General features: G+C 35.5%; 1 protein-coding gene across 3 annotated transcripts in view; it reads left to right on the plus strand.

The window, feature by feature from the left end:
* The window catches only part of DLC1 (DLC1 Rho GTPase activating protein), a 245891-nt gene that overhangs the window by 115043 nt on the left and 104486 nt on the right, over positions 1-26362 (plus strand). For all 3 annotated transcript variants that reach the window (XM_015625003.2, XM_015625002.3, XM_015625001.3), the window contains exon 5: positions 2532-2565. In XM_015625003.2, the coding sequence (XP_015480489.1) occupies positions 2532-2565 (34 nt within the window). The remainder of the gene's footprint in view (positions 1-2531; positions 2566-26362) is intronic.

Consider the following 26362-nt stretch of genomic DNA (forward strand, 5'->3'; position numbering starts at 1 on the left):
GTGGTTTACTTTATTTTAAATTTTCAAGAGATGCTATGTCCATTTAGGCTTCTTTCTTTCAGCATTTGAGCAGCAAAAAAATATTCTGATGAAACTTTTAGCTCACTTAACATCTTAATTCAGAAGCACTGCACTCTAGAAAACAGATATTAGAAAGCAATCTATCTCACTCTATCTTCCAATTTTCTGGAACTTATAGTGCTTCTTCATCCTACTAAACAGAAGTAGAAATTTTATCTGCCCTGAGGCTTGGTGATTTTATGTGTTTCCTGCAACAGCTTTTTGCCTGGGTTAAACCCACTAAACCCTAGTAACCTTTAAGAATGCCATTTAACAAATTCACTAAAATGCATATTTTATTCTACATCAACATGTTTTAATGATCATCAATTACAAATACTCTATACTTCCAGGATAAATGGATGTGACCAATGCCATTATTAACAATATCTAAATCTGATTCCCCAACATGAACAAAAATCTACATGTTGATGTGAATAATGATGACAGCTTTTTAGGAAGAGTTCATTCAGGCTAAAGGCACTGCCAATGACTCTCAGTGCAATCATAAACATGACCAAAGTCTGTTCAAGTCTATCATAAAGCCAGCAGAAAATAATCTCCCCTGCTTGTCATTATCATGTTCCCATGGAGTCCTGTAACTGCTTACCCTGGGCTGTTCATCTCGGCTTTGCATTTTAGACCTTCTGGAGGCTGTCCCCATCAAACTGTTATCTCTTTTCCATGACATAGCTTATGATTTCAGTGCAGACACTCTTGGTTGCCACATCTTCATCCATGCCAATGCTCTTATCTAAGCTTTTCTTCAAGGAAGCCATCGTACCTTTTCTAGCTAATAAAACATAAAAGTGTGATGTCAACCTGTTCCCATCTTTTCTTCTTTTGTCCTGACACTCCCATCTGATTCACACTTATGTTCTCTCTTTCTTTCTTGTGTCATTAAGGGCTTTTCTTTCCTGTTTGTTCACTTGTTTCTCACCTTCTCCTCTCTACAAAGCTCTGTCTTTACAAATTTCTTTCTTGGATTAATAGGAATACTGAATCTGAGTTTTTCATTCTTATTTTCTTACTTATCTTAGCCAGTGCAACCACTTAAGTCTGGGAAAGAGAAGAAAAATACATACTCATTTTCAAAATTAATCAACTTTTATAAAAATTCATAGATTATATACTTTTTCTTTCTTTGAAACTAAGACCTTGATTCGCTCTGTGATTTTATTGTTTCTTTGGCATGTTAATTTTCCTCAGTCTATGTTTCCCCAGACTTTGTTGCATTACTGGTCCTTCTTCTGAACAAATTTAGGTTTTTTAAATGCATGGAAAATACTTTTCCAGCAAGAGGTTACTGTAGGTTTGAATAATATTAGTCCAATTATATAATATTTTTGAATGTCAAAGTGAAAAATATACATTTAGCCAGACAGAGTGCAGGTGAAACAGAAAGAGTCACAAAAGGCATATATTAATATATATCACCTAAGGTATGTTCTAGTTGAAATTTTTGTTGAAATTTTATCCAGAAAATTCTATGAAACACTATTGTATACAACAGGACAAATCAAATTAAGTTAAATTTTCAAACTCTTTTTTGAGAAATTCTATATCAAGTCTGAAGCCGCTTGGTTTGTTTCTGTCCATCCCCCTTTTCCTTTTTCTTTGAATCTGTAGCAGGAAAATCTGCTGAATAAAGGCTAGACTAACACAAGTGAAAAGGAGTTAACATTGATACCTTAATTCATGTGGCAGTTCATGCGTGTGCATGCATTGCATACCCAATCCAATTTCTCATCCAGCCTTTCTTGCCTGTATCCCAAGTGCACATTTTAAAATTCTTTTTATATGTTTCACATATAAATTTCACTTTATTGTTCAATCTATAACCTCATTTTTTAGGGCAAACACACTCAGAAAGTGTATTTAGTCTGAACTATATTAGTCTGAAAGAAAAGCATTTTATGAAAAAAAAAAATTGCATCAATTGCAAAAAAGGAAAAGAAGTCTTGCACAATTTTCCAGGTCCAGAAACAATTACAGCCAGTAAGAAAACAATTCTATTACTTGTCTCTAAAAATTTATATAAAAAGTAAGAAACTGGTATATTATAGAACAGCACATATTTGAGCCTACAGAAGAAAGATTTGGCTTTTCAGTCTAATCCTAAGCCACACAGATTTTGTCTTCCTCCCTCAAAATTATTAAGCAATTTCCCAGTGGAATTTTGTGATCATGTGTTCAAGAATGATTTCAAAATGTAATCATAGGATATCTTATTAACTCCATCTCCTCCCTTCTCTCCTTGCTCTTTCTAATGGTAATTAGTTTCATAATAAGGCACTCAAAGGGAACTCTTTCTCTCCAGAGTGCTTAACACGGTGAGACCTCAGTTTTTTCCAGATGTTCTAAACACTCACAGAATTTACCACAAGATTTCATAATGTTTCCCTAATATTGCTGGTATCCCCTAAATAGTCCCTAAACTTTTTTAATAGTGGTATTTCTTTTTCTCTCAGGCTATGCCAGTTATTTCGGAGAAGGAGAAGGCTGGTGAGTAAATATTTACTCATTTTCTCATTTCCTTGTTGTATTTGTTTTTGGAATACGGTGTTACTTAACTAAGTGATAAAAGACAGGCTTCAACTGTGGGCTTTCAAAGGTATAGGATTACAGACCTGACCAATATCTACGTAAAGGCTATTTGTTGTTTCCTGAATAGGGTAATTTCTCTTTCTAAAAAGTAGTCCAGTTTTCTGTGTCATATTAATAAGGATGTTTGAAACTGTCCTACAAAATTGAATTGCACCTGCTCCTTACACATCAGTATGCCTGTAGTTACTAACTTGTTATTTGGTGTTAACATGTATTATGATTTATTAGATGTCTCAATTAACAAACATGGATACAAAAGGATTTTCTCAAGTTAGTGGAATTTGACTTTTGACTTGGTGTAAACTTTACTGTCTATCTTTAAATATGGCAAGAAATTTCAGTTACCTGGAGTATTTTACTGGAGATAATAACATTTGTTTTGGCTAAGTACGTCTAGAGCATTGAAAAATTGTTTTTCTTTTCTGTTATATGTGCCCCCTGAACACTATATGTGCTTTGGTGCTGGTATGTGAAATCTATTGCCTGCTAAACACAGTCAAATTGGTATATTCTTGTGATAAGCACTAGGGAACACACACCCCATCAGCACTATCACTCTTGAGAATGTCTGTTGGTTGCTCATCTTTTCACTGATAATTTGTTACTGTACTTTGAATATAGCTTGAAAAATACCTCAAAATATCCAAATGCCACATGGCATTGAGATTTATGTCTGATTTTTATTGGTGATGTTTTCTTGCATTATCCTGGTTCAGATTGTTTCTTTTCTTTTGCTTATTAAAGGAGAGGAATAGGGTAAAAAATGTTTCAGAGAAAATCCGCAGTAACAGTCGGTATTGCAGAAGCTATGGAGCTGTCTGCTCAAGATGTTGCTACTTTAGCTGTTGAAGTTCAGAAATAATTCCAGAACTCTGACCCATATTTAAAAGATTTTTCTTCATAGATTTCACAGGCAGCATAATTTGGTGTTTCTTTTTCTGAGATTGTTTATATTTTGCCCCATCTTCTAAATTATGCCAAAACATGCAAACTGATTATGACTGGCCATACGATTTTCAGCTAATTTCAAATAAAACTCAAAGATCTATGCTTACTTCTTTGATGCCAAAACTACCTATCATGTCAGTGTTGGTAATGATATAAAATGAATGTATTTCTGACTTTCACTTTATAACCTGTGTATATGCATATGAGCCTCTCTCTCTTTTCCTTCTTTTTGGTCAGACTTCTGTGAAATGTTTTCCTGTGGACAGTATTATATTTAATATTACAAATATTTAGTGAAACTTCATGCCACAATGAAGTCAGTTTGCTGACATGCATGTGCACATGAGCATAAGCTAGACTGAGAATGAATATGCGATTGTCTTTTAATCAATCCTGGCTTTAACACTACAGCTCTGGAGTTCCTGAGGTTATGATGGCTTATTTTGTAATACTAAGAATGCATGAGGGAAATGATTATTAAGATCAGGCCTAATCACTTGGTTCTAGAGGCAGTGAGTGTTATTTTAGTTAAGTGCAATTGGATTTTGATTTAGACAGTCAGATCCCATGCTTTGCAAGGTAACTTGCCTGTGTTTGATCCTTGCTGCTTTCACTTCAAAAGAATGATATTACCTATAACTATGAATGACAAAGAAATAGCTAAGATGTGAAAGCCTTCAAAATAATATAACATATTTGCTTGTCTGCTGTAAGAGAACAAAATAAATACTAATTTTGATATTTATTTGGAAATACCAACAATCTAAAGTTTTCTAGTTTATATTATCACAACCAAACTAAAGTGTATCACAAAATATTACAGAACAAAAAGAACTTGTTTATTTTATTGCTGGCAACTCTAATAACATCATAGGTAAAGAGACTGAATGGCATTGTATTACAATTAGATAGAAATGCATTCAAAATTTCTAGTGAATCATCATTTCGTATTTTGAGAATTTGAACTAATATTCTCTTGTAAGTCCCTCTTTTCTATTTACTACTGTTTGATTCCATCTGGGACTGGAATAAAAAATACAAAAGAGTAGAAAGACTGTTATCTCAATACTTCTGGTTTAGAAATTTTATATATACAGAAATAAAACTCTGTTTTAACAAGACTTGCTAATCTGTAGACTCCAGACACCTTGAAATTTTCAAATGTTTTTCCTGTAGGCAATCAAACATTTAGATCCTTAAATGGGCTAAGCTGCCTAAGCAGCTTAGATAGATGTTCACACATTACTGATTATGTTTATAGGATTTTTAATCCTTGAAATTAATTTTTTTTTTCAATTTTATGTATTTTCCAACATGCAGTAAATTTTGACATCAAACACAAACTCCATAAGATGCAGTACTTATTAAAAATAAAAAAGAAAGTAGCACTTTTAGATTTGGAGTAAAGCCAAACATCTGAAAACATTGTTGCTTTTGTCAATTAATGTGTCAAGAGTTGCATAACAAATTTATTTTTTTTTTAATAGTGGAAAGCACAGTAAAACATGAAATTGCAAAGTGCCTGTGGCAAAAATCTATAAATGATCAGTATATTGAGCAGAACATTGGTCGTGCCTAAACATGTACACAATTGCTTCCACTTGTGTGAATTAGGGCATTGCAAATGATGTACTGTGGCATCAGCTGTTTCTGAGTAATGCATTTTTAAGAAGTCGCAATATTGTTGACATTTCTGGCAATGTTGAAAAAAATCTTTCAAAATATTATTTTGAGGTAGAAGTTAAGATCAAGCAGTATGCACAGTCAGAGAAAATGGTGGCTCAAGCCAAGAGATGATTCAGGACTAGTAATATTGGCATGTACATTGAGAATGCAAGCCAAAAACCAGATTCAAAACACTATTTTTCAGATTCATCTGTTTTTCTTTTGAGTAAATTACATATTTGTATGCCTTTATTTACCTTGATGACTGTTGTGATTTATATTCTCAAATTCTGTCCAAAAAACCATGAAGAAATTTGGAGGATGGAGAATTTAGCACACCTATCAATAATGGAGGTGTCTGTGTCAGGGTTTGTAGTGTTGACTCCATTCATAGTCTAAAAATAATCAGCATCTGAACCTTTGGTTCACATGGCTGAATATCAGCATCTGTTTATGTGAATCACATCTGAGACTTCATGAATGGTATTGGTTAACTCTCCATTAACTGTAGACTCAGGATGGCTCCTGACACAGATACCAATATTCAGTACAATGTGAGCTTCCTAATTCAGGGCTAACTTTTGTTTCTGGAGCATTGTTCCCAAAACAAAGGTGAAATGACTTTAAACCAATATTAGAATTATTGTCTCTTTGTGTACCTGCTTTGTGGTTTCCCAATTTATCCTCAAATATTTGTAGGAAATAGTGAACTATGTGACTTAGAAGCATTGCTATAATAGAGCCAGTGGGAGAGGTAGAGAAAATATCCACATCTGGTTAGACTAGCACAGCTTATTTCTCTTGAGGTGATGGAACTATGTGCTATCAATAAACAGGGCAGAAGGTTTAGTCTAGCCCTAAACAAATTTTAAATAAATATTAACACCATTGGTCCATGATGTTCAGCATTATAATAAATATTTTTTTTTCTTGAGCATACATTTAGAATATTTGCTGCTCTAAAAGGAAAGGAAGTTCTTTTAAGTGAGAATAGCAATTGGATGTGCTTTTGAGTTTTTATTATTCTATCAAAATATTCCCTTGTGCTTTAAAAATATACTGTGGGAAAAGTGCACAGCCTCTTTGGGTAAATTTCAGTATTCTCTCTAACTAGAAGGTTAGAAAGATCTACTTCAGCAGAAATAAAAGTGTCAGACTCATATGTAGGAGTGGAGATTTGCTAGCCCATTTCTCATCTGTGTTTTGATGATCAGCAAGCCAACAAGAGGATAAAACATGAAGCACAGTAAAAAAAATAGCAGCATCAGTGGATCTCTGGCCAGCATACAGTGTTTGAAAGCTCCCCAGTTTTGTCAGTACTACAATATGGGCCTAGCAGTGAACAGCTCTTTTTTTCCCCTGCATCTAATCTAGATTTCTGGCAAAGACACTTTAATAAAGTACAGGTTCTATTCTTCTTGGGTGCTAATTTTCCTGGTTGTCTTTTGATTCAGAAGGAAGGCAAAGAGATGATTGAAGAGACCTTAATGGCAGGGTTTTTCCTCTCACAGGCTCTAATTGTCAGTGTCAGGCAGCAGAGGACACTTGGTGCTCAGCCCCATGGTGAGATGAGCTGCAGAACAGGAGGTGATGGAGTGATGACAAGGTGGGTCAGGCTGCCTGTGAGAACTCACAGCAGGAGGACCTGGAAAATCCAGTGCAACAGGTTCACTGTCATATAACAAGGCACATAAAAGCCCAACTGCTCGGCTCATTAGGTAGAGGTCTTTTCATTCCATTTAACTTCTTAACCGCAGCTCTTATCAAAGAGGAAAAAAATACAATCTTCACTAGATTTGACAAATATATTCTAGAGCCAGAGAAAGCAATTCTTTCTATGAGCAGCATATATGGATGCCCTGTTTTCATAAAGTCATTAAGGGCTCATGCATATATATATATATATAAGTTGTTTTGAACCTAGAGCAAACATTCAAAAATTCAATTTGGCTACAAGATATCAATTTCAACATAAACTGGAGAGAAATACAAGGTAATTGGCACAGTTACTAGTTTTCTGGCTGCCTTACAATAACTCTAGCCAGTATTGTAGAATAAACTGGGCAAAATGAATTATCAATTGTTCCATTTAGCAAATGTTTTATCTGATTTTAGTAGAAGCCTTACTAAAGTTTTTCTGAGACCTTAGTATGAAGTACTAATTTCTAGTTAGGTAATCCTTCTTTATTGTCAGTGTTGCAACAGTTAGAAAACTTAGTGTTTGTTTTCTAAATTACAGTGTCAGGTGAGCACTCATACAATCTGTCATGCTGGAAAACAGTTAGAGAAGCTCTGCCAGAAAATGCATGGATGGCTGCCAAGCACTAATAGATGTTAATAGATATATTTTTATCCACTGCTATTCATTTCATTTCTAGAAAAAATGGTGATGCCAATAGATACTGAAAGCTGACCCTTCATGCTAAGATTCCTAATCATTTTTGGTTGTTTGGTTTTCTTTATTTTTTTTTTAATGCCATAAAATAGCTGATGTCAGGATTTTTGGTATTTGATTTTTAGTGGCTTATTAACCACACACTAGTGTAGTTGTTCTTCTGAATAAATTACTTCACTTTTAAAATTCACACCATATTCACTGTAGGCATGTGGACATAAACACACAAACTTTAAAATCCGCATAGCACTGTGTGAAGCCAAAGGTGCTGTTGCCATTTTATTTATGTTTTGGAGGAAACAGGAGGCCTTAGGACTGCAGCTTTCATATAAAAATCCATTTTAAACCATGCTAAGTGCATTAGAAGCAGAATGATGCTTAGAACTCCTCATGATTGCCTCTAGTATATTCCCTTTGCTAGTCGTAGAGTGAGTGGTAGGGCCAGGTAGTGTCAATGTGTTCTGAGGGGACCCAGTGAAAAGAAAGCCGTGTACCACTGGAGAAGGACACAAAAGTTCAGGTACCAGCCTGGACAGGAAAACAGATGTTTTATGGAAGGCTAAAACAATTTCCATTAAAAAAGTTTTATAATGGCTAAATACATCTGCAGCATCTGGGGACTAGCAGAACCTGTTGTGCATGTAATTCCTTAGTCAGCTTCTATTTTCTTTCTCCACCTGCTTTGTGGAGAAAATATGGGCCATTAGTATGGACCTGCTTTTACATTTTTGGAAGAGCTTCTTAAATCAAAATATACTGCTGTTAACTTCAAAGGAGTTTAATTTTGTCCATATTTTTAATATAATCTCATTTATTCACATCTTTGAATGCTTAGATAAAGAGGCCTAACTGAATTACTTCAGATTAGTAACAAGGATAGGTCATTATTTTTACATTGTATTATACATACATATACTTTATCATACACTTCAGGGTTTTTTTAGTTATGATATCTTTCTAGACTCCTTGATGATTTCGTTAATTGTGGAAACAACTTTAAATATTTCTTTGATAAATATTCAAATGTCATTTTTTAATTTGAGAGGAGATAAGCGGTGCCCAAGTGCCTTATATTCCTGTGGTGAGCAATCTAATTTTGATTTCTCTGCCAGTTTAATGTCTTTTCTTAAGTACTAAAATTACCTTGTTCAAATCAAGATAGTTCCCTGATAGGAATAAAACTTTATATAATACCAGCTGAGTGCTTACTGCTCCAAGCCATCACACTAAATCTTTCAAACCAATGTGTTTCTAAGGCAACACGTGCTTTCCTATTTAAGGCAAGTTGTTTTTTTCACAGAAATTGTGTGATTATAAAAAAACAAAAGCAAGCATTAGCATTGAATTATTTTAAAGATATTTGATATTAATATTATTTCATCACAGATTGATAAATTGTAAGAACATATAACAGACTTCATTACCTATTGGTGAAATACAGTTAAACAAAGAATAACTCTCTTCAAGGAGATCTTTGGAGGTTTTTTTTTCTCCAGCTTTCTGTTGAAGCAGGCCAGCCCTGAGTTCAGACAAGACTGTTGTCAAGTCTTTGTCCAGGCCAGTTTTGAAAACTTCCAAGAACAGAGCCCGTGCAGCCTCTGTAGGCTACATCTTCCACTGCTGTCTTGGCTCCACAGAGGAGACATTTTCCTGATGTCCAACCTGATCCTTTCCGGTTTCAGCTTATGCCTCTTGTCTCTTCTGTTGTCATCCTCACATGCACAATATGAGGAGCCCAGCTCCACCTGCTTGTTGCCCTACTGTGAAGTCTTGTGGAGCTGCTGGTAGCACCCCAAAAGCATCTCTGCAGGCTGAACAAGTCCTGCAGCCGCAGCTCACAGGCCAAGTGATCCAGACCCTGGCCCACTTGGTGGCCATCCCCTGCACGTCCCTTTGATCCATGTCTTTCTTGTAGTGGGAGGATCCTGAAACTGGACTCACCCTTGCAGATGTGGTCTCACAAGCACTGCCTAGAGAGGGACAATCCCTTCCCTCCACCTAGAGGCCATGCTTTTATTGATCCATCCCAGGCTGCTGCCAGCTCATTTTGCTGCCAGGGCATGCTGCTGGCTCATGTGCAGCTCACTGTCTGCCAGCACCCCAGGGCCTTTTCCATAGAGCTGCTCTCCAGCTAGTTTTATATTTATTTATCTACTTTTACAGACTATAAAATCCCAACTTCTGAACAAAAATATTGTGGAAATTGTGTTCTTTGTTGTCAAAACAGAAAATAGAGCAGGAGACCTACAAATTTGTTACTTTCAGCCAATTCAATTTTGTATTGCATTATAAGTAATTACAATATGTTCAGATTTTAGAACACCACCAAACAGACTGTAAACTGGCACTCAGTATATTCTGGCTAGTGTCATATAATTAATTTTAATCAAGTGGCTTCTGAGTATAAAGTTAGGTATCAGTTACACAGTGACTTGGTAGCATTTATATTACCCAGGCCACATTGTAGTCTCATTCTGAACTGGACATCAGAAACACTCTAAAAGAGTTAGTCCCTGACAAAAAATAGCTTTTAAATCAAATCAGACACGATCAAGTTCTTTCTTTCCTTTTCTGGTTATAACAGGAGTAAAAGGGAATGGTGATAACTAATTAATCAAGTTATTTCTAGGATAATTTTCTTCAGACTGAGTTCATGACAAAGATATGTGTTGATTAAAATGAAATATTAACTAGTTCACTTGGTCCTAACTGATACTGACATGCAGTCATTAGGTCACAGTTTCCAAAGTAATGATGTGACTGTTGATTTGGAAGAGAGGTGATGGTCTTTTTCAGTGTCCAGAAATAGAGGCAGCTTCTGAAAAGATGAAGCGCCTATAGTCAAATTTTAAAATTAAATTTTGACTACATTTTGATGGTTATTTAGGTACCTGAATTTAAAAAATTAGCTCACTGTGACACCTGCTAATTTTGCACCATTTCCCTGTCAAGGTTACTTCTGGGCAGTAAAGCCTGCACATGGCACAAAATCATGATGATACCTAGACAATTCTGAAAAATTTAAGATGCTCTTCTCTGCTTCTCTGGGTTCCTAGATAACATTCAAAACATCTGGAATATATTATGCTTCTCTGTTCATATTTAAAAATAGGGCTTGAGCTGCTGAATTGTTTCAGCAGTTGTTGAAGATGAACCAAAAAGAACTTGAACATTTTTAAACCATGCTTAATATGAACAGCTTAGAATACTTAATTTTAAGTGTGACAAGATAACCTCTTTTTGCATCTGTTAAAACAGAACAGTAAGAAGTGGTTTCAGTCCCAAATCACTAGAACATGAGCTTGTTTTTTGCTGCTTATACATTTGAGGTACTTACATGCTCACTTTAATAATAACTTTTAATAAAAAGTTGCTATTGAAAAATTCTTAGGGAAAAGAGAGAGGTCTTTGATATATGATGAGAATCTGTGAGATGATTATTTACATTTCTCTAAGGACATTCTGAAAACTCAGGTAAGAACAACCAAAATCACACTTTGCATTAGGCACACCTGGAGGCAAAGTGTCTTCCTGGTGCAGAACCATTCTTGGCAGGACAATGATAGATCTGGAGGTAATTGCAGTGTCACAGGTGCCTCAAACTGGTTTTGGGGTTGTTTTTTCCTTTATGGAAATGTCTGCCTGTGCTCTGTATGTTTTCTGCTATAGCAAGTCATGTTTGAGAGAATTGTGGCTTCTTCTCATAATGTGTTCAGCCTAAGAAACTAGACCTTTAATTGTCTATAAACTGAAAGATGCCAACTACACTGAAAAAAAAGTATTTTTCATCATCCTGAAGATTTTAAATAGCTTGTGGTATCTTGTCATCAAGTTTAACCATTTTTTCAACTCTTATCTCCAAATACTCTTGTAAAATTAGATTGCTTTTGCACATATCAGGAAATGGCAATGGAATCAAATGCTGATTCTCTAACATGTGGTAAATGCTCATGATCTTTAAAATGCACCAATGTACAATTCTTATATGCAAAGTCAGTCACTTGCCTCATGCTTTATTACCTCTGTCAATCTATCTCTGTGTTAATTTTGATTGTTACTGAATTTCCTCTTCATTACATTTTAGGAAATAACCAGATAACTCGGTTGATTAATTTATAAGTATTAGAAATAAAGACGTAGCTGAAAAAAAGTTTATTGATGGAAAAAACTGCCAAATTATTTTTAAACTATAAATCTGTAGATAACCTTTCTAGTCACATGAGTTTGGACTAAGCTTGGAAGTAGAAATTTGCTACATCCCAGTCTAAAATGATTTCTCTAAAAGTTTCTCCATGCAAATATTCTCTTTAATTCACTTATTAATTAATTCACATCCCAGTCTATTCTGGATTGAGTTGCACCTGCTGCTGTATGTTGGCCTAAAAGAAGAGGAAATATTTGGTAACCAATTTCAGAGTGTTAGCCAGGTATATCACATCTCAGCCTGCCTATGAGCAGAATTGAAAGGCAAAGAGGAAAGTAATCATGAATTATAATACCTATTAAAATACATACTTGAAATTAGAGAAGAGCAGTGTAAATATATCTTAAAAGGCAAGAAAAATAATTAAATAAACCACAACATCCTTTAGGCAGGTGTCTAATTTACAGTGTAATCCTGGAATGTGTTTTCATATTGCAAGAAAAACAAAGACAGACTTCAGTCAAGGATTTATCTGTCGATGGGTAAACACAGAGTACTGTTTACAGAACAACCCATCCATACACGAGAAAGACTTTTCTCATTTAGTTATCACAGGAGGCTCTCAAAACAGGGATGAAACTACAGAATGCTCAGAGAATGCCAAGGCTTTGCTTTGGTGGTATAGCACACACTAACTCTTCAAGTGGGAAAACATTTCTTGTGTCAGCACAAGTCTCAGATCCACATTTGTAACTCATATACCTGGTTTGGTACAACTTTAGCATGTGTTTAAATGGTTAATCAATTTTTTCAGGTATAAAATCATCATTTTCAGTGAATTTGGAAAATAAAAACTATATCGTTTTCCTAAAATTTCCTTCCCTTTTTTTAGATCTCCGACTAGTGTCTTTTATACAGACTGCCCTTAGGATTTAAGTCTGGCCCTGTGTCTTGGACCATGGATCCTGCCTAGCATTTGTAGGAAAAATGTATTTTAGCAGCCATTCAATGAGCTGCAGGATCAGACAATAACAATGGATTATGGAGGACACTGTTCCTGGCAAACTAGTTAGAGTAGGATTTTCCTCTCCTGGCTTGGAAGTCATACTGGCTTTTTCAGTCACTGATTTAATACCTGCCACTCCTTTCAACAGTTAGTTTTTGCACCTCATCTTTTTTGTCTCCCAGTAAAATAGCTGTCCATGTTTGATCACTCTGGGTTGATAAACATTTGACTTTTATGTGCTTGTCTTTTCCTGTAAAAGAATGAGAGGACATCAAATAGACGTGGCAGATTCAAAACAAACAGGGGGAAGCAACCTAGAACTGAGCTGCAGAGCTCCTCATCTCAGTAGATTGCAGATGCTAAAGTTGTACACAGCTTTAGAAAAAGACTAGACAAACTAGTAACAGAGAAATTAATTAGTATAACCCTTTCTTCAATAAAATTAATAAAATTTTTTACCAATTACTTTTGCAGGACTTACCCAAATCATAACCCTCTATATAATCAAATCTTGCCTAGAATGCCTAATTAGTAATGCAATGCATCCTCTAAATATTGAATTCAATTTTAATGGGTCAAAACTGGTATTTTGTGGTAAAAGTATACTGAATATTCAGTCCTAATATGTACATTGAATATAGTTTTATTCCATGGGTGTTTATTTTCTTTTTTAAGAGGCCTTGTTTCCCCTCAGGAAACGGTACCAATTATCCATCATCAAATTAAGAATCTTATATACTTTATATAGCAACAGCAAAAGATGTCTACATGTTAGGAAACCACCTATCAAAAGCTAGAGGGATCTTAAAATTTGCAGAAAACCAATCAATGTTCAGAATAAACTAAGTCAATGCAATTCCTCAGTTCAATAAATAGCAAAGAGAAAAAATATGTGTATCTCATAAGAATATAAAAACACAAAATAACCAAAGAACATACTAAAAACTGTAAAGATATATATATTACAGTTGTAATCAAAACTTGGCATCATTTTGTCTTTAATAAGGAAATGGACATTGGAAATCTAACCAAGAAAGTTTCCAATCTAAGAAGTTGCTACATGTATTAACTTTTACAATACATTTCAAAGGCATTTCCAGAGAGGCAATGTATGCCACATTAGACAAACTAAGACAAATAAGAAACAGACATCTTTTTATAAAGCAAATCTAGATAAAAATCTTCAGCAAAGTAAATTGCATTTATTTATATTAAAATACTGAGAGATAAGAAATGAGCCATGCTTTTTTTCTTTTTCCCCAAAAATAGTCATTATAACTTAAGTAAGTTAAGCTAACTCTACTGATCCATAGAAAAAATTCCACATCTGGAAAATCTTTGCTGCATCTGTGTTGGTGTTTCATGCTTTTTGGTGCTTTGCTCACCAGTTCCCATGACTCTGACTTAAACCTCTCCCTTATTTTCTTAACAGCATTCCAGTTCACCTAAAGATATAGTGATCATTTAACTTCCTGAGATATATTATTTAAGCTTCCTTACCTGTTTCCCTAAACAAAGCAAAATAAATACTAAAAATAAAGTAACTTAAAAATAAAAGACAATGAATCTTTGTTGCATGCAGCAGTATGGACATTTATTTTAATAGATTGAAGTGAGATCAAGAATTGTAATTATCAAAGATAACAGATAAGTAAATATTTTGTTATTGTAGACTTCAATCTGTTTTTAGCAAATAGAAATAAATTTAGACACACACCAGCACCAAAATCCCCTATTTGCCATGAACCATTTGCAAGCAGCAAGCAATCTTCAGATTAAAATCTGAATTATTTATTAGCCAAATGCACACAGTGCAGACAACCAGAAAATAACTGCCTCCTGGATTCCCTTCTTGTTTCCTATATAGTGCTACACAATCATTTGCAAGTACTCCTTGCCCCTCTATTTAGAAATCCAAGACATAGATTTAGAAATATAATTATGACAGAAACAAAGTAGCACAACCAAAGTACTTCCAAAGCTGAGATTTTTTTTCCCTCTTAAAGGAGCTGTGGGGTGACTGACAAAGGTTTGTTTCATGTGTATTGTCAGAAGAAGGTATGGGCTAAATAACCAAATAATTTGGAGTGCACACATCCAGCAATCAATCACCAAGGTTTAAAGGGCACCTGTTTCAAGAACACAATTACACAGCAGCATCTGAAAAATTAAATTAAACAAGACAAGGACTCAAGAACTGGCATAGAGTTACCCCAGCTCTTTAGTTATTATGCTTCCTGCTCTAGTTCTGGCCCATGATATCTAGCAGTTCTCTACAAAAGACCCACGAATGCTTGGAGGATAAGGTCCTGGAAGTGTTTGGAACCAGCAGTGGTAGGAGATTCACTCTTACTGTCATTGAGCTGTCTTGATGAAAAACATCGAAGAGATTAATTCCTTCTGAAATCCTTTGTCTACCAAGACTTCATGTTTACTCCTCGCTTAGAGGACTCAAATAAGAATTTATGAGCAAATCCTACTCTCAGTGGAGAGATCTTTAGCCTCACGTGAAATACAGCTCAGTGAGATTCTAGCATAAGAATTTGAACTACTGCTTTTGCCTATCTCTTCTCTCCGCTTTCCCTCCTTCTGACAAACTGTCTTCCAGGTTTATATGTTTGAACTTTTTCTGCAAAGGAGATTTAGGAAATTAATTTTTTTTGTTTATAGACAATTGGATCTGATAACCGCACTTTTGCCTTTTAACTATTTACCTAACATGCAACAGTTACTAGTTCAGGAGGGGACAAAAAGAAAAAACAGTGAGCCAGAAAATCAACTATACTGTTGCCCTGTATAGCCACTCTAGTTGCTATACAGCAAAAAGTAGCTGGAAAGTGGGTCAGAAATTACTTTCAAGCAGTTCCCAAATGGCAGGGCAGGGTAATCCCTGGCATAACTGTAGAGAAAGGTGTGGCTGAATGTGCACTGGCAGGCCTTAGCAGCTGCCCCAGATTATGCTCCCTGTAGAGCAGCTTTTTGTAGCAGAGATTGCTGCTCCTACGCTCCCCCTCCTCCGAGGCAAACCTATGGAATGGGCAGTCCTGCTGAGCCCTGCTTAGCACTTGTTGCTCATCTATCACTCCCAAACCATGCTGAGTTACTAGAAGGGGTAAGTGGAAGTCACTGTAGCCCTAATTATAGCCTGCATACAAATTGTTATCCGCATGAATGCTCACTCTATCAGCAACCTAACAACAAGTTGATGGAAATTGAGAAAGCCAAACATGTGTGTGACAGGGAATAAAGACAATCAGGTACGGGGCTCCACATTAATTCAGTAGAAAACCACCCCACTTTTAACATCCCGACCCTATCAGCACTGAGTAAGCATCGCCTTACCAATGTCCTCACACAACAGGAGTCAGAATGGAATTTGCTTTTATTCCTAATGGACCTTTGAACAGCAGATCTCACTGATAAGAAGCAGAAGATTTCACTGATTCAGTCAAGTGACTGTCAAGTGAACTCACAAGCTTATTGCTTTCTTGAGCCTGCAGCAATTAGACACTCACCCATTCACAGAACAGTCCTTAAAGAAACAAGAAAAGTATGCTGTGTTCTCTGGTTTATGCTATAAATAGTAAAAATGTTTTACCTTGTTAATATTATTATTTTACCAAGCAAGTTACCTTGATCAAGAAAAAGCTAATTCATATTCCCAGACATTAGAAATATCCCTAAGTCAACACAGGGACCATCAGCTGATCCTATATAACTGTAACTGAGGGATAAAACCATTTCAGAGGAACATTTATCACCAAACTGAAATTTAAAAGCTGCCAAAATTTAAATTAAGGTTTATTCCTGAAGAGCATCCAAATAGATTATGGTAAGAAAATCAAGAAGCATATTTCTGCTCCTCAGTGATGTTAGAAATCATGTATATCATTATGATTAAACTATCATCATTACTGTAATACCTGATTATCCTTAACTGATTCTGAAAATGCAATACAGTGTTTTTACTTTCCTACTTTGCCTGCTCTGGATCTACTGAGAGAACCACAGTGCCTAACTTGCAGTCCAAAGTCAGTAAATCCTTTCACATCTAACCCTGAAAGGACGCACACTACTCTGTAGCTTAGGCTGCAGTGCTTCATGTTGAGGGCAGTATTTATTCATGAAGGAATATGCTAAACCTTGTAGGTCACTGATTATTTTTTATTGAGACTTGGTTACATTGCACCCTTTTAATTTATTCTGGATGTTTTGGGATTTTTTGGATTTAACACCCATATGAATTTCATAAAAATAGGGACTTTGTTCCCATTTTCAACAATCAGGATTAAGCCGAACTCCAGGTCTCAGGCCCTTCAATTCTATTCTCCTCTGCAAGCCATTCTGTCTTCACTGTCTTACCCCAAAGATCTCCTGATGGATTTTCCCAAGGAAGGCCTGTACTGTTCCCAGCTTCCAGTTCCAAAGCTGACCCCAGCTAGTTTGCCAGACTTGGACTGTGAAATCACATCTTCATCCTAAGGGACAGTTAATTCTTCTAGGATACCTAAAGTTTGTAAGTGAACCAACCAGTTCTGCATAGTGTGTCAGGTATTTTTTAATAATATTCTTTTTAGTTAGATTACATAGTAACAAAAATAACCAACCCAGCATTCTTTTTCTTGAATTACTTCCCTTACTTTTGTGATATATCCCTCTGGCTTAACTCCAGTCATCTTGAATAGCTTAGGATCTTACTGTAGGTCATGTTGTGTCACTTGAATAGGGGAGTCTTTCCAGCTCATTTTTCAGAGCATTTTGTATCCACTAACACAACCATCAGACAGCAATGACTCAGTCTATGATAAACTGTCAAAGTAAGTTTGTCTCTACCATCTTCTGCTAAAGTTTGCTTGACACCTATTCAACAATTCATTTCATTCATAGTTTCTCTTTGATAAGTTTCCATTCCTTCAAGCCTTTTCCTCACAGCTAGGAAAGAAATCTAGTTCCCCTGGGGCTATTTGTCATAAACTCTCTGCCTGGCAAGGGCTGACCAGAAAACATACTTAGAGTCTGAACCAGAGCCTGGAATGAAACTTCCTCATTCAGTAGCAACTACAAAGGCTCACAAACACATTCCTCTGTAAGCATATATAGCACCAGTAGAGTCTACTGATTCTCATAAAGTTTGTGTCTTGTATCACTTGTTACCTTTCCTGTGTGTGTATTTTCATGGTTCTTTTAGAGTGTTCATTCAACATGCAACTAGATGAGCACACTTAATTATCTCCTATTTCATATGGAATAGCTTACTACTTGGAGAACATGTAGCTCTTCAAGGGGAGCTGAATACTTTTCTCCATATTCTTGGGGTGTCTATTCTTCATTTTTCCATCTCTTGGTGTTACAGCAATCACATGTACTATGTTCAGACACCTCTAGGAAGTCTGTCTACCTGAAATGTTGAGATAGGAATGTGAATCCTTAAAAGTTGTACTAATTGTTTAGCTATACATCTCAATGTGGATTTCTGTGCAAATGCATGATGTCAGTTTTAAAATGGAATTTATAATCTGGTTTATAGTTCAAGCTATAATTCCTGAGTTTCATTATGCACGAATCTGCTATGTTTGGAAAATATATATATCCCTCTTCATGTATTCAGAGGGCCAGACTGTGATTCACCTTAGCAGAAATAGAGTGAAAGTCGTATCTGCCTGAAAGAGAGCTTTGTTTTGAAGGTGAGTCACAGTGTTGCATCCCCAACTTTACTTCACTGCCTTCTAAGTTCAGGAATTCAACCATTTGCTGTAAACTGGATCATTGAAATGATTCATATTAGGTCTATTTTTTACCCTATGTTGTTTTAATGAGTTGACTTTCGGCAAGCTGTGCAAACAGTTGCCCCTGTACCATATGAGAGGACAGTGTGGTGCAATAAGGGACACAGAGAAAAATAGTTTGAAGATGAAATATTTCTTGTAGCAGCCTTTCTGCTGCTTACTTGGGAAGTAAGTGCCTTAAAGAGGCTGCAGAAGACTTGGAGAGACATAGAGAATTTTGTATAGAAAATGTATTTAAATACAAAAATATGCAATTCTAACTGACCAAGAATTAGGACTATGTGGCTACACAGTCATTCAGATGATACTACAACAGCCTCTGTTATTTAATAGAAATGACAGAGTCCCTTCAGAAATTTGAGACTGTTACAGACTGTCTTCTGCAGACTAAACATCTCCCCTTCTTCCTTCATGTTTGCTGTGCTGGTGTATATGAGCTGCACACACATCCTCATCTGGACTCTTGGCACATCTGACTTGCCTCTGTTCCACTACCTTTTGTGACTCTCCAACCTGTACAGTGCCCATTGCATTGGTCCCCTAATCTGTTCCAGCTGAACTGATTTTTCCATCAATCCTTTAGCATTATTAAAATGATGTCACACATTCACAATCAAACCATGTCTCTACAAAGACTGTTAATATATTACCATGTTCTACTCCTTCCTCTTCTTGCTAAGGGCTACCATTCCTAACAGAGGTCCCAACCATTAACATCTTTTATTTCTTTTCAGGCATATAAAGATCATGTCACCTTGGTGCAGAGAGAGTACACTGCTAGGCACTGTAAAAGCAGTGTGTGTTTACAGTAACACTAGACAGTTTCAGAATAAGTCAGCATTTTTTTTCTAACAGGAATCCAGCACATTGATGCTCAGGCAAGGAGGAGCAGAATGGACCTAAGGTCAGCATGTGCTTGTTGTTAATGCACAGTTCAGTTTTTTTTGTTTTCAAGCTTCAGCCCCACACTTACCTGGCCTTTTTTGAGTTTCCTTTCTTGGTAGATATTAGGAGTTAACAGCTGGTCTCTCCTTATTTTTCTGAGAGCTCATTTCATGGGGTTGTCACTGATAAAATAAATACAGAAATTACAAAGGTTTGCATGACATTTTCTGAGTTCCATGGATTCACTGATGTCTTCACAAACCATGCACAGCAATGTGATGAAGTCCATTTTTCCATAAAAGGGTATGGAAACATTGAACCTTCAACACATTATTACAGCTAGCGTAAAGTTAGATCTGACAAGTGAGCAAGGCATTTATGGAAGACATTACAATGTTTTAAAAAATTGATGCAATCTAGACTTCCTTGGTCAAATAGAAAAGATTTATTTTGGATATACTTACATTTACCTCATATTGCCTCTTAGAGAGAAAACCCATATCTACTGAGGATCAAAATATGCTGTGGATTTTGGTGAACTATACATGTTTAATACCTCATAGGTAGAGTAGCTATGACACCTGAATACTGACCTTGTTTTGGTTGATGATCAGTAGTACTTTACTGAAATATTATACAAAGTGCATGGGCACAGAAGTACATATGAAGGTCTACGAAATCAGAGTGAAAACAATTTTTCTTTAGTCTTCTCCTCTCCAAGGCATGGTAAGCTTTAAAAATGGCACCATTCCTCTAGATGAAGACTAATAAAAGGTGCTTAAGCTTTGAAGGCCAAAATCTAAAATCTAATTTATCTTTAATCTGAAATAATTTTCAGTATCTGTTGAGGAAGTATTTAAGAATTTTCTTGAAGTGTATTTTAAATGATACATTATTATTAATCCTAGGTATTAGAATTTATCTTTTAGTAATTTGGTTGTCCAGATGCTGAAACCTTACAGTTCTTACATAGAGGAGGAGGTTTTCAGCATCAAATAACTAGGTTAATTGGGTTGAAATGAGGTTAATTAGTAACTGAATCTAATCCTATTAATTGAAATTCAGAGCCGTCATAACTTGATAGGGACAGAACTTTTCAAAGCTTAATATTGAAGTACTTATATTAAAACCTGGGTTTTAGTTGCCCCTTTGGTTTTTCTTATGCATTTTGATATACAGTTTAGATTTAAACCTTGACCTTTTGAAATATATTTGTTTTATTCCTGATTTTATAGGCAGTTATCCCAGTTCAAATTTTTTATCAGTACACTGACAGCTGCTCACTTCAAATTTCAAACAGTCTATAATCAGTCTTTTAAAAAAGTAAATCAAGAATAGAAGGGTATTCTTGCTCGTTGTTCAAGAGTACATTTTCTTATAACTTTTTGTGGAAGTTTTAACTGAGTGTAAAGGAATATTCAATGCCTTTGTACACAATTTTTCTAATAATTGACTATAGGGTAGGAAGTTTGGATTGAAAAAAAATTAGCAACATCTAAGTTTTGTCATTTAAACATGCCATCATTTTATTTCATCTTCTGAAAAATGTTATTGTTTCTCCTTATTTTGGTTCCTTATACATAAAGTGTTATAGAGCACCACTGACATTCAAAAATATCTGGATATCTTTCAAATGTCTCCTACAGACACACTTTTTCTATATGCCTTCAGAAAGTTGCCAGTATCAGCAAACAGGGCTGAGCTGATTTAAATCATGGAAAAAAATCCAATGATGTTTTAATTAAACTTTCAGTTAAGAGTGAAGTTTTGATATGACAAATGTCATGAATGTCTGAATATGTCTGAATAGCAGGTCCTTTTTCACAGGTAAGAGGTAGCAGGTTATCAAGGAACTGCAAAACTTTCTGAGCAAAGCAAAACTACTTTCAGGAGAGGCTCTTTATAAAGAAGTTTTGAACTGTGGTACTGATATAGGCCTCCTCTAATATTATGTATGCTCATTTGTCATATTAAATTTCTTTTTCTTATTTTTTAATCTTTGTAGCTTCTATGTTTAAATATATACTACATCAAGAATTTGCATCACAAGCTGATAGATGTGTCATTTTTTTTATGTTTTACATAAATGTTTACATAAATGTTTTACATTTGCACAGGGTTTTCTCCTTTGTACACATATATTCTCTTTGTCTATACATAAGCTTCACAGATTAATTATCCTTAGTTTTGGAGGAAAAACATACACGAACACAATACCCTCCCCAATACCAAGTCAGTGTTTTGAGACCTTGTACCTCTTTAAAACATGTCCACACTTTCCTTGATGTGCTCATGCTTTAAATACATTTTAGCTCTTATCATTACTCTTCCCTTGCATTGTGAGCTGTCATTTGGCTGAGCAGAAGAGGTTTTCATCTTTTCTAGTGAATCACTCTCCAGCCCCGTAATAATTTTTGTTGCTGTTGTATGTATTCATTCCAAACTTATTGGCACCTTTGTGGTACTGGAGAGACTAAAACTACACGCTGCATGAGAAGCAATTAATTTGTGCCAGAGTATGTCTGGTTGTTCTTTATGGAAATATTGAGAAAGTACATAATAGCTATTTTTCTAATAGAGATGCACAAAAAATTATGATGAAAGCTTCAGAAATAATAAAGAAGGAATTACATGTATTTTACTACACTTCTCAAACATTTGACATTATCCTTTCACTATTACTTCAATACCTTATTTTTAATAAATGTCCCTTTAAAATATTAGTTTAACCTATCAACCTCAGGTGTAAGCCTTGTTTTCTTGTCTGTTTTCTTCCTTAACTTCTTTGGGAGTGCTTTATTCCCTTCCACCAAATACCACATTTTTTCAAGGAATTTCTACATCATCTACTCATAAATATGAAGTAACTTCTCTTATATTTTACCAGGTCTTTCATTGCTCCCCTCCTGCTTCTGCTATGAAGCACTTAAAGAAACACTTGTACTTACTTGATTCTAGTGCACATCAAGATTTGTAAGTAGTTTTTCCATGTACGTGTTGCAGCTGCTATTTTAAATATATTTTTTCAAGGCCTAATTTGGAATCTTTCAGAGTCATTAATATCTTTCATTGAGCCTGAGTACAAGACTCATATTTCTTATTTTATTTTAGAATTGTAGAAATTCACTATTGCAATGGTGTCTCTAAAAACTTTGTTTACGGAAGGTAGAGAGAATTTTAAGTTCTCCTATGTAACCCACCTCACTGTCTAAATATCTTTTTAACAAGAAATGACAAAAGTATAATCAGACTGAAGGAGAGCAGAGCAGATAATTTTCATCATATGGAGATACAACCATATCCGTCTATTTTCAAAATTACTTGACAATAGAAAAATATTAGGTCACACTAATATAGTATAATTAAAAATACTAGTTCACATTTTCACCTTGCTTTTGAGACTGTGAAGTGTACAGTTTGCTAATTATATACTTATAAAATGGCCTACTAAAATAATTTAGGGGAACATGTCAGCCAGTAACTAGTCTTAGCACATAAATGTTGGGCTAAATACTGCTGTATGCTGTCAAACTTTTCCCAAATCATCCAGTCCAAGCCCACTCTTTTTCCACAGCCAGCCTTCAAATACAGGTGTCATAACCTGAACTCTAAGTGGAGATTTTCCAAGCACTGCAGTGGGACTCCAGAGGGCAGATATGTCATGGCTGAAAACAGATGCCAGCGGGAACAGCAAATTTCATGCAGAAGCAATTTTGGATGATTAGCTGTGAAATAAATTAAGTAAAGATATGGAGAAATCCAGTTCGAAGAATAGCAAACCAGTGTCTTATTAAAACCTCATTTAATGGTGTTGCTAACTACATGGAATAAATATGAAACATTAACATCTAATAATAACTTTAGGTAGAGTTCTAGATTTCTTTTGTACATTTTTACAGTATGCTGTCTACATTCAGTATTCACAAAGACTTTATTATGGAAAACAGAATGTATGTTTCAGTTGAGATGATGATTACTTTAATCTTCCAAATAATTATATTTGACACAGTCCCCGTAAACCTTTAACTTGCATCTGTGATGCATTAATCTTACAAAAAATAAAGCAAAATATTAGATCCTTTACCTTTTGAAGATTAGGCATTAGAATATGTAGTCAGCAAGATTTCAGTTCAAATAACAAACCCCAGAAGAAAGACATCCTACAAAATTGCATGAAACACTTGGAAAAAACATGGGTTTGCTTTTTGATTTTTTTCTTTTTTTTAAGAAAAAGTAATTTAATAGTAGCCAATGTTGTGGGGGAAAAAAAAAAGTTCAGGGCAGAGGAGAAGCCAATTGTTTGAAATTATGTTTATTTATTTCCATCAGAGCAGAACCCAAGGAAAGTTCTCACTAGCTATGTAGTGTCTGAATTTTAATTCCCAAATGGAAGCATGCAATTAAAACTACAGTAGATGACAGATACACTTGCCCTCTCCTTCTCTTGCCTCTTTCCCTCTGTTCTTGCCTCTCCACAAAGCAGTGTGTACCCATCTTGACCCTAGCACAACTTTCTGTATTAACATTTCAGGAGGGACAAGCCCTTTTCCACCCTTCTGTGAAATGAAGGTGGGGCGAGTAAAAGTCTTGGAGAGACAGGTTCTCTCATTCATCTTGCAGGGTTGGCAGCAGCCTGGAGCTGTGCTTGCAAATACTTCCCAGGCTGTATGTACATAACCCAGGAGGGAAAATATCTTCTGAGCTGTTGGTCACTAACATCCAAGGCTGCAGAACTGTTGTGAAATAGAATTTCTCAGAGGCTTGCCAATGGCTATAATAAATGAACTTCCAGAAAGATGAAAATTGAATATGTCTACAAAAGAGCAAATTGCCTCACCAAATCACTATCAAATATTTAGGGATAACTTGCTAGAATTTCTCAATATCAGGAAAATAACATATCCTCTCATTCATTTCACAAAAAAAAACCCTGGTTTTAATATGAATACACAAATAAAGCACCTCAGAGAAGTCACATTACAAACAACTCCAGGACAAAGAGTTAAAACATGGGGGATACCTCAAACAGAAACCCAGAGTCTGAGGAAGTTAAGCCGCTTTAAAAATAAATCCCCAATTTAATGATGTAAATGAACATTTGCACAAAAATTACACAAGGAGAAATTACCATCAACAGACTGTCCAGAAGTGCCTTAATTAGTGAAATCTTGAAATCTATTGAAGGTTTGGTCAATATCCATTCAAAAGTAAAATTCAGTTTGGATCCTACTTTCTATGTCATTGCTCCCTATGAAAATTCTAATTTTTCTGCTGTTTTCTCTACCAATGAGGCCACAAAGCAGCAATTCAGGGATGGTTATTACATCCTGCTTGTCTTCACAGTAACTAACCTTCTGCAGAGATTGTTTCACAGTGCTGCAGTGGCAGCAGCGGGGATGAGAAGGCAAGAAGGAAGCTCTGCCTCTTTGCATCACCTAAACACATATTACACAGGGCAGTGATAATTGAAGATGACTTACATGACACCCCTAAATCTCACTAAATCTTCTGAGAAATAAGCATTTTCCATCTTCCCCTGCAAGCACTAGGATTTTCTCTTTGATTTAAAATTTCTTGCCACTCTTGCCACTCTGTTCAGAATGATCTCTGTACTCTGAATTATCTCCCTGCTCACCCTCTGACTTTGATGAGTCCAGCTCGCATAACATTCCTCAGACTGCCATTCTGCTCCCTGCTCTGTACACAGACACCAGCCTGCCACCATTAGATTATACAGAACTCATTGAATCAAATCTGCTCTATTCACAATCACTGTTCCTGTTGGTCACTGCAGACAAAGGCTTTATTTCTTTGATATCTTATCCTGCCATTTTGTATGAGAGATGTCTGAAGAGAAGACCTGTAATTGAATAAACTTACCATCTTAGTATGACCAGGAGGAACAGAGAGAGTGGAAAAGAGAAAAAACAGAAGAGAGGGAAGGAAAATTTCCAATTATGAAAGAAGATTGTAGAGATTTTGAATAGGGAGTAACAATAGCGATGTGGGAATTTTTTGGAAGCGTTGGACTGTTTGTTTTGCTTTGGGGTTTTGGGGACTTTTTGTGGATTCTGCACTTTTGTATTACTGCAACTTCATATACAGCCCAATTTGCATTTCCACTGGAAAGAAAGTAGTACCTTCTACCATGCCTTTTATTCCGTGAAAATTTATTTATCCTCTCCTAATTCCAGTAATGGGACCAGTGAAGTTGTAACGTATTACTCAGCTAACAAAAAGCTATGTATGGGCAATTTGCCTGTGAGGTCACTGAAGGAAGGAGAAATAATGCTGTTTAATATGCTTAAATACGTTTAAATGCTTGTGCTGTGGTGAAGCATAACACATGGCTAATGCTAAAAACTAATTTCAGTTCACAGCTGATTGCCATGAACTACTTTATAACCAAGAAGATTCTGTTGCTCAAGTTTAGATATTTGGAAGTGTTAGGACACTCCCATAGATTAATATTCCCATAAACTTCTCTAAGCAGGTGCCTCACATATGGCTAAACAGAATGAAGCTTTAACACTTCCTTTCTCATTTAAATTTTAAACTATGGCACTAGCACTAATGTATCTTTTTTCTTTAATATGCAGTAATTCAGAAAACATTCGGCTGAAGAGGCAGAACTTGTGGGTTTTTTTTAAAAAAACCATAAGAATAGTTTATAACCAGTTACATTAAAAACAGGTTAAAATGGAACAATGTGCAAATGAAACTGGAAGCACATCTTCTTTCATGTTATTCAGTTAATTATTATTTTGTACTTATGGCTGTGATTAGGAAGGCTTTCTGCGTTCCTGTGTTGATTTATTTATTATTCTTGGAGCACACAGTGATAGTGAGACAGCAGTTCAGAAACA

This window comes from Parus major, chromosome 4 (genome assembly GCF_001522545.3).
Source record: "Parus major isolate Abel chromosome 4, Parus_major1.1, whole genome shotgun sequence".
Taxonomy (NCBI): domain Eukaryota; kingdom Metazoa; phylum Chordata; class Aves; order Passeriformes; family Paridae; genus Parus; species Parus major.